The sequence below is a fragment of the Oreochromis aureus genome, linkage group 12 (assembly GCF_013358895.1).
Source record: "Oreochromis aureus strain Israel breed Guangdong linkage group 12, ZZ_aureus, whole genome shotgun sequence".
NCBI lineage: Eukaryota > Metazoa > Chordata > Actinopteri > Cichliformes > Cichlidae > Oreochromis > Oreochromis aureus.
In genome coordinates this window covers 35,095,721-35,105,158 of record NC_052953.1, presented here as the reverse complement: position 1 = coordinate 35,105,158, position 9,438 = coordinate 35,095,721, and the positions used below count along the sequence as shown (strand labels likewise).

Genomic DNA, 9,438 nt, shown 5'->3' with positions numbered 1-9,438 from the left:
CAATCAACTGTTAAACATTACAATATATAACCAAGAACTGCAATTGGACTCAACACTGAGGTGGAGTATTCTGCCACCTTGTGAGTCTGGCAGGTTGGACACTGCAGTGTAAACAGGAAGCAGGATCAATAATGAAGCCATTCTTGTGTTGTGACAATCCCAATGAAACAGCCAGAATTAAGGTAGCAAGTTGTCTAGCTGTCTCCTGCTAAGCTTAGATGAGCTCAGCAAAGAATCCAGATACCATAACCTTGCAAACACAGGAACAGCAGAGCATAGACAGACAATGAAGTGTGCTGTTATTACACCTATATACACCAAATATGAAATAAAGAAAGGTTTTATTACATAAAGTACATGTCATTATGTCTGCTGGCATGTTTCATGTATTTCTGGACAAAATTAATCAAATGATAGTTTTCTTCAGGACTATAGCCATCCTCATGTATCTCCCCTGACTCAATGTTATCCCTCATCATATTCTCTAAGGAAGAAGCTGAAAGAACATATTGAGGCTACACTACGTACACACAAATAATGCCTGCCAACCCCCTTCATGTCTCAAAACACCCCAAGTGCTTCACATGTACAGAAAAGATTCATCACTCAAGTCACACATCAGGTCCAGGCAGAAGCATGCCCATGCTCGTGTCTCCTAATGATGATGATGATGATGATGTCAGAGTTCATCGTGGCGCAGCGGTTCCTGGCTGGGCTGGATGAAGACGCCCTCCATAGTACGCCACCAGTTGTGCTGATTGGGGGAGCTCATGCCGTGCACCTCCCGCTGTCCACGTATGGGGTGGCCGTACTGCTCGCCTGTCACGCTCAGGAAAACGTCGGTGCCTACGTGTTTGAAGCGCACAGCCTCGTCGCGCTCCCAGTGAATGCCTTCGCACTGAACCGTCCACACGTCCAGGTCGTCACCCTCGCCGTTCTCTCCGAAAGCACTCACCTCCTGTGGACGGTGCAGAGGACAAGAGAAGCATTTGTACCGTGGTGAGCATCCACATGTGCTAAAAAGAGCAAGGAAAACAGTCGTATGTGTCTGACCTGGTTATTAGACAGAGGAGAGCTGAAGTGGTGTGTGTGGAGGTTTCGTCCAGTCTTCATGTGTGTGATCCGAATGGCCTGGCCACACTTGATGGGAGCACCGCGCAGACATGGATTGTTGGGCTTCCCACGAATCTGCCAGTAGCTGTTGGCATCATCTGCATTCTCCACTCCAGTTACAGACTGCTGTCCACTGCCTACACACACACACACACACACACACACACACACACACACACACACACACACACACACGTTAAGTGTTACTTTTGGTCTTGAATAATGAAAGCCTCAGTAAACTCTACTGTTCCACCAATGAAGCAAAGAGTAGTCAGTGCATGCAGGCCTGTTAAGATTCAGCAGTCAAGTAGACAAAGATTTGTTGTTGAGTATTGTGCTCATACAACTGGATTCATGTCCATTATATACAATTGCAAAATGCAACTATCTGATTCAGATGGCTTGGACATCATGAACAAGGTTTGCTAATTTAATGTGACGGCACCAAAACATGCTTCTGCGGATGATCTAACAGTGCTCTAACTCTGCCTGTTCACTTCAGTAACAGCATGCATGCCATCGAGAGCACTAATGAGCAGTGTTGGGTAAGTTACTTTAAATTAGTAACTTAGTTACATTACTAGTTACTTCTCTAAAAAAGTAACTCAGTTACTTCAAGTTACTCGTTACTTTCAGAGTAACTAGTTACTAGGGAAAGTAACTTTGGTTTTACTCAGAATTCTCTTGTTAAGGTGTTGCTTCCGTAACTGGATACCCAGCAAGATTGCCAGTCTTCTAGCTTGCTTACTTGCCACAAGTGCACTGTGCCACCTACCAATAGAAAGGAAAAAATAATGCGCACATTTCCACGAGAGAAATCCCACGCCTGGACCGTCATTGACCGCCGCCATGATTCTAGCCTGCTTTTTACATCCAACACAAAAACTGCAGTCGTGGTGCTTTTGATTGTACTCAGAACTTGGAAATTCTGCCTTCTGAATAGGAAGATGTAGGTAACATCAGACTGCAGATGAGCTGCATACAGAGCTGGACTGGGACAAAACAATCGTCCCGGGCATTTTGACTAGAGACCGGCCCACCATTATAGGAAAAATCATAAAGCCTTTGAATTAAAACAAACACTGTTGTGACAGTGATGTACACTGTTCTGATGGTATATATGTATCAATCTATCAATCGTTTGTTGTAAGACTCAGATAATTATTTTTTTAAAAGTGAGACATTTTAAATGAGAATAATAAAGAAAAGTATTTCCTTGTCCCCCCCTTTCCCTGTTAATGCCCTACCTGGCCCCCTGGCAACACTTTGCTAGACCCGCCCCTGCACAGTTACCAGCTGTCAGCTACTTAGAAAAGGATCCTGGTGTTATTTGTCTCTCAGAAACAGTTCATAACTTCCCTTCAACTCATTCATGTCACCTAAAAGGTAAACCTGTTTCTCCATCACCTGTTCAGCTCTGATGATTCAGTAAGGACATCTCCTGGTTTCATCTGCATGTTTCCCTCTCACCAGATAACCAAACCGATATCATGACCAGCAGCTTTACAGCTGTGGCTCCAGCAAACATCAGCTGTTGTTAGAATTTATTTAATATTAATTTCTAACAACAGCTGATCAAGCTTAAACGTGCTGCTGTTGTTTAACGCGACATCCGCTGGTTTCCTCTTTCTGGCGCAAAGTGGGCGATAAATAAACAAGAGAGAAAAGCCGATCAGCTGATCATTGATCAGTTTCGTGATTGAAGTAGAAACGGGAGAGGAGAGAATGAGAGAAGAAGAGGCAGCTGTGCAGCTTCAGCTTTGTGTCTTTTTCATTGTAGCTGAAGTCCGGGACAAACTGTGTTCCTTTTCACCTCAGTACGAAACGCGTAATATTTTCTCTGAATACCAGACGATTCTGTTTTTTAGGGGACAGTTGGCAACTCTAATAATTAACCTTATGAACAAAATAAAGTTCAGCATCAGTAACATAGCACCCACACAGCTGTATAGAAACTCCGTCATGCTAGCTAGCACGCAGTACGAAAATGTCAGCATACCGAAAATAAACTCCACCTAAACTTGGTTTATATCTGACTCAGATAGACTGCAGGTCATAACTTCTTACCTGAAGTTCAGTTCACCTGACACGCGGACCGGCGGCCGCTTCGGGTCTCTCCTCTTGCCTCCCTTTTCCTTCATCCACCTGCTGGCTTCCACCACTTGCTAATGTTATTGAATCTGTGGAAGCTCCGCGATATCCACCACACGAAGTAACGAGTAACGAGCCTATCTAAATCCCAGTAACGAGTAACGCGTTCCTGGTTTTGGCATAATAACTAGTTACCGTGCTCGTTACCACAATAATAACGTACGCGTTACTTAATAACGCGTTAGTCCCAACACTGCTAATGAGATCCTATGGCACAGCAAGAACATTACTATCCAAAATAACAATGCCATGTAAGTGCAGGTTTTACATATGCACTTCTCTCTGTAAACAGCAAGTAGATCAACAGGCGCTGCTGAGGGAGAATCAATAGCTTTTTGATAAAGAAGAAAACTCTTCCGTTAGAAGTGGCTGGAGACTGTGTGCAGTCTGTAGGTATATACTTGAGAGGAAACCAACAGCTTTGTTACAAACTATTCTATGGTATCTTGTTGCATGCTAAATCATCCAGGTAAGGAAATCCCAAAAACTTTATTCTGTTCATCTGGACGTAGCGTATAAAGCCTTCCTGACAGAAGGAGTGACTGATGAAGGAAGTTCACCACAGTCAAGTTTTCTTTGAACTTTGACTACCATAACAAAACTGAAACGCTATTTGGAGAAAATGTATATTGCCATGATTGTTATTGGGTTTCTGTGATAAGTCAGGCTCTCTACTTCAGGTTCTGAGCGCACTCACGAGAACAGTTCTGCATCATCGCTCTGAATGCAGGCTACTCCAATCAGACACGATCTAATGATGATAGTGATGACGATGACAACGATAGAAAATCAGTATTAACATTAATACTGATAACTTAACATTGTTGTCACACAGCCTAATAAAGGAGACATAGAAAACACTTCACTTTTGTCTGCACATCAAAGTGAAATGAATTTGATTCCTGTCCTGTCCATTAGTTGTAATTCCAGCAGTATAAATGAGAACAAGCAGCTTAATTCTGTATTTAGGATCATGTATGAAAACATTTGACCATTCTGCATCAGCAGCTGAACACATGCACAATCCAGTGACAACGCAGTGCAGTCTCAGCTGGAACTTTACAGCTGACAGTGAAGTTGAACAGCAGTCTAATGCACTTAAACATACAAGAATAACTTGCAGATAATTTTGAACCGAAACACATAACCTGCTCCCAACCAGGTTACCATGGTGAATAAGTTGCTATGGTGATTCAGCTGGGCAAAAAGAGAGCCAAATTTTTTACATAGAAAAGCGGCTTTAAGGTCAACATAGCTCACTTCCCTTATCAGTCTCACTCTGTAAACAAGATTATTCAACATCAGATCCTGTCACATCCACATGTTGAAGATCTTGTGTAAAAGTGGACGTCTCTGTTTAGACTTTAAGTACTTTATATTGTAATATATAAGGGATGTCACCAGAATTGATAGTTATGATACCCTTTGATATAACATTTATAATAATGTGTATTTATTTATTTATTTATCTGTCAAGTACTGCCAGCATGGTAGGGAATGTGTACCAAGGCTGCAGTTTTTTCAGAACTGATGAGTCTAGCATACACCTACAATTGTTCCTGTCCATCCTTACATGCTGATAAAAAAGAGAAACCAATAGCACAGGAAAAAAAAATACACGTGGAAGACTGCAGCTAGTGCAGCTGCCGTAAAAGCTCTGCCCAAACTCACTTGCAAGGAACCCGTTTTGTTTTTACTGAATCATATTCCAGATATAGTTATAAAATGAAAATTGACATAATTTGTAGACTCTCAGCTTTCATTTGAGGGTTCCACGTTCAAATTGAATGAACTGTTTAGGAGTTTCAGCTCCTCAACATGTGCCAACCTTTTTTCTTTTTTTTTTTAAAGGGACCAAAAGTAATTGGAAAATTGACTCAAAGACTGTTTCATGGGCGGGTGTGGGAAATTCCTTCATTAGATAACAGGTCTGTTGTCCCCTAAACATCATTGTTAGAGCTAACAAAGACAAAACTACTCTGTTATATTGCTAAATCACTGAAGCTTGAGATGCTAGCTCGGTTTCCCAGAGAATTCACTTGAAACCACTGTGGGACCTTGCCCCACCCTATCATGTGACCTACTGAGGTCACATGACATAAGGTGCAAGTTGAGGTTTTGAATGGGTTAGAGACTCAAGATGTTCCCACCTGACAATACCTCCACATCAGCACTTCTACTATAGTAGAAGAAAACTTGAAGCAAGGACATTGCAGTGTGTGTTTTCAAAGTATTTTCCACCAAGTCTCACCCTTTCAAACTGTTGCAACATGTCTTTCTGAATTATCTGTACATCCTTGAGCTTCTGCACTGATATGCCATTAAAATGGTGGTAAAAACCGACACGATGATACGGTCTTCAACCCAGCTGCAGCAGTAACGGCTACAGGTTACAAAAATCAAGCCGTACACGACCCGCAGAAACGCCAGCTTGCAACAGTGGACAGGATGTAAACTTTGTGTATGATGCTGCATTTTCTCCAGCTTCTTCAAACTAAAAGTCACAATAAAGAAGGGGTGGGCATGTTTTACCGTCTCCAAATGCTGCCTGCAGAGAATAGGTTTTACCTTTGCCTGTTTTTCTTAAATGAAAGATGCTACACCAATTTGTCTGTCCAGTTTACAATCACCGTCCAATATAAAGCCCAGATTTGTAACTGTGGGCTTAATATCTGGAGCCAATTGGCCTTTATGTTAAGCTCAATAAATATTCTATTCTGTGATGCAGCCTGTCAAACTTATAATGTTCTGACTACAGTTAGATTCAGTGTGGAGTCTGAATGTTCTCCACTGCTCTGTGTACAGACTAGTGACCTGTCCGGGTGTGCCCTGCCTTTCCCACTATTACAGGTGGGACAGTTTGGTCCATATTTTGTGGGACAAATATACCGGTAGAACACTGCATTTAATTTAAGCAGCTTTACAAAAACCACAGTCATCTTTATACGCATGTCCCATTTCAGAGGTTCAAAAAATTAACAGACAATTGACTGACAAGTAGTTTGATAGCTGGGTGAGGCCTGTTCAACTGTCATTCCATAACAAATAAAGCAGACATAATATCGAAATCTGAATTCAGAGTGTTGATTTTGTCATTTAAATGTGAGACCCAAAAGAGATGTCAGTGCAAGCAGAGCTGCATGTGCATCTGAAACTGAATTGTAATCTTAAAAATGCATGTTCCACCAATAGACAGGTATGTTGTTCCCTCATGTAGTTATTTTTCCAGACTGTCAAAATCTGTGCTCTATGCAAAATGTCACAGGGGAACTAGAGGAGGCTCTCACAGCTGTCCATGAACCAATTTAAAAGGATAAACCTAGCTCAGTTTTGCATAATATTCATTTATTCTCTTTATAAGCTTAATGGTGCACCACGGCTTCTTCATGTGGCCCCATGGGAAAATTTGTTGCCCACCCTGCACCCTGTTGCACTTTGGTATACAGGTATATTTATCATGTCTCCAACTGAAGAGTGGCAAAAGAAGAAGAATGCCAGTTCACATTTGCAACACATTTGCACATGTGCAATAATAACAGTAATACAAATACACTTCTTCTTCTTCTTCTTTTTAACTAAGTTATTATACTGTGTTGTGTTGTTTGTGTTGCGTTGTGATGTGTCGTATCGTGTCATGTTGTGTTGTGTTACATGTAGTGCCGACGTAGGACAGTTTTCCAATTTCATTGTACTAGTGTACTATGTATGACTGTGCAATGACAATAAAGAGTTATCTTATCTTATCTTATCTTAACTGTGACAGAACATCAACATGCCTATGAAGATTATGTGGGTGTTGCAGGTCAGTTAGAATGCTCACCCCAAGGCTTCAAAACAAGACCTCAGGCGATTTCCCGGTAGCACTGATAATCTGTCTATGCTTCAAGCAGTCAGCTCTCCTCTCATCCAGAGCCACTAGATTTTACACAGGCACTGCATCCACCAGCTTAGCTGCAGTGTTTCGGTTCTGATTCAGTTCTGACAATGCCTGCGGTCCAGTATGCACTCATCACAACAATCTGTTATTATAAGCTGTTCTTGTTTCTGTTGTCAGCCAGCAGTACAGCAACAATGACAGAACATTAGCAATAATGTATTCAACCCTGTACTATTAAACTATTTTCCAGTCTGCTTCTCTCCACAGCAAAGTCCCAATTTTATAGCTAACAAGTAGTCTCATAAAAGCTGCCTTGACATCAGTTAAAGTCTAGGCTGTTCTATGATTTCAGCTATATTCACTTGTAAAATGACTTATGTGAGAAAGTTTGACGTCACATGAGCCTAAAGTGGATGTGCTGACGATGTGCACTTGTCCCAGGCTGGCTACACATGTAACAAATATTACCTCGCCTTCAAACCAGCAACTTTCAGGGACGAGGCCGAAACAGAGTGCGCACATAGAGCGTGGAAGGACATCTGCTAGGATCAGACGATATGAAACACAAGTGAGTTTCATAGTTTCGGTGAGTGACTGTTACAGTATGCAAACCTTACAGCCTCTCCACCAAATGTGAAAGTCAGCCTAACCCTGGTGCTTGATGAGGACGACTCCAAACTCACTAACTTAATGGATGCTCTTATAAAGCAGGTGACTCTATAATGCCAAACTGCACTGATGGGAATATCAATTTCTCATTTTTGTGCTTATAGCACAAAAGCAGCACGCCCCCAGAGAAGACACGCACCGATGGAGCGAACCTCTTCTTAACTACAGCGTAGAAAAAGGTGGTCGGAAGTTGTGCTGGGTTGAATTTTCGGCTATTTGTTGGCTTCTACAGAGCTCTTCTAGCAGAGTAAGCGCAATACTGACGCCTCAGAGCTGCTGTGGCCGTACACCGGCAGCTCTCTGAACACTTACCTGAGCCGTACTTAACGTCGTGGGAGTGCAGTCGGACGTTGTGTCTGGTGTTGAACAGTTTGACTAGAGAGCCGCAGGTCACATAGCTGAGCTCCGAGTCTCGTCCTTCACAGCTGGACCACAGCAGCAGGAAGAGCAGCGACCTGATAAGCCCGCGGATTGTACCGACCACCTCCATCTTTGTGTCTCTGCTGTCATGACCGGCACTCACTTCCGAACCGTAGTGCTGCTTTCCACCAATCACCACTTGACAAGTCCTAAAATACGGAAGACAATGTCAACGCGTGATTGGTCAGAATAGGCATATGCGTCGTCACAACAGTTAACGCCAAACAGTAGTAGGATTCATGCAGAAGCAGCTCCACCCCTCCAACGTTATTCCCGGTTTAAACTGCCTGTGCCTCTGATGATGCTGATGATGATGAGTAGAGGACCCTGGTACATTCGGCTCATCTGTCCTGGGAACTCAGATGAGCCGAAACAGACAAGATAAGATGTGGTTTTGCCACGCAGATGGATTCAGATCAAATCTACTTAACGAATACTGTGAACAGTAAAATAGAAAAAATCTTCTCAAAAGATGAAATAGCATTTGGTGATGTTTCAGGCCGTCACTGACCGCAAAGGCTCTTCCTCCAGATAGCTATCACCTGTTACCAGTTGGGAGTGAGGGGAAGGGAGAAGAGAGCGGAGGAAGATGGGACAAAGGACACACATGGCACCCACCACATGTACAATTTAACATACACAGTAACCTGTCTAGTATAGATGTGTTTATGTGATGTAATTTAGAAGCAAATTTCTATACATATAGACAGAGAAAAAATATGTTTTAATTATATATTGTCTTTACCAAGAAAGGGCACTTATGTTCATGCCAGTGCACTGAATCATTATGCTGCCATCATTGATAGTCAGCTGTCAGTCTCTGATCTCTCTTCTGGCCTTTCTGAAACTTTTAAATAACATAGTTATTGTCACTTTGTATTGATAGAATCCAGTTGCCCTCTGAGAACTGGGCAATACTTAATTTGATCCAAAAACACACTGAATGTAATATACCCGATCATTATGAAGATCTTGGCAATGGTCACTGGTGGAATATTCTTCGATTCTAACACATGCACACACAAAGAGTGAGAGAGGAAAAGGTGAGAGTGGGACAGAATGATAAACAAAATAGCAAAGAAAAGAATATAATTAAATGTAGGAGAAAAGAATAGATAGAATCAGAACAGAGGTTCTGTCTCCTTTGGGTTTATTTTTACATAAGATCGACTCACAAAGTGTCTGGGAGAAGACGTGCAAAGTAAAAG

General features: G+C 42.1%; 1 protein-coding gene across 1 annotated transcript; it reads right to left on the bottom strand.

Annotated features, from left to right (window-relative positions):
• Positions 1–324: 324 nt before the first annotated feature.
• Positions 325–8,355, bottom strand: sdf2l1 (stromal cell-derived factor 2-like 1). Its single transcript, XM_031740847.2, has 3 exons — positions 8,123–8,355; positions 1,054–1,250; positions 325–958 (listed from the first exon to the last, which is right to left on the bottom strand). The coding sequence occupies exons 1-3, from the start codon at positions 8,298–8,300 to the stop codon at positions 680–682; spliced, it is 654 nt and encodes a 217-aa protein (XP_031596707.1). The 5' UTR covers positions 8,301–8,355; the 3' UTR covers positions 325–679.
• Positions 8,356–9,438: the final 1,083 nt, after the last annotated feature.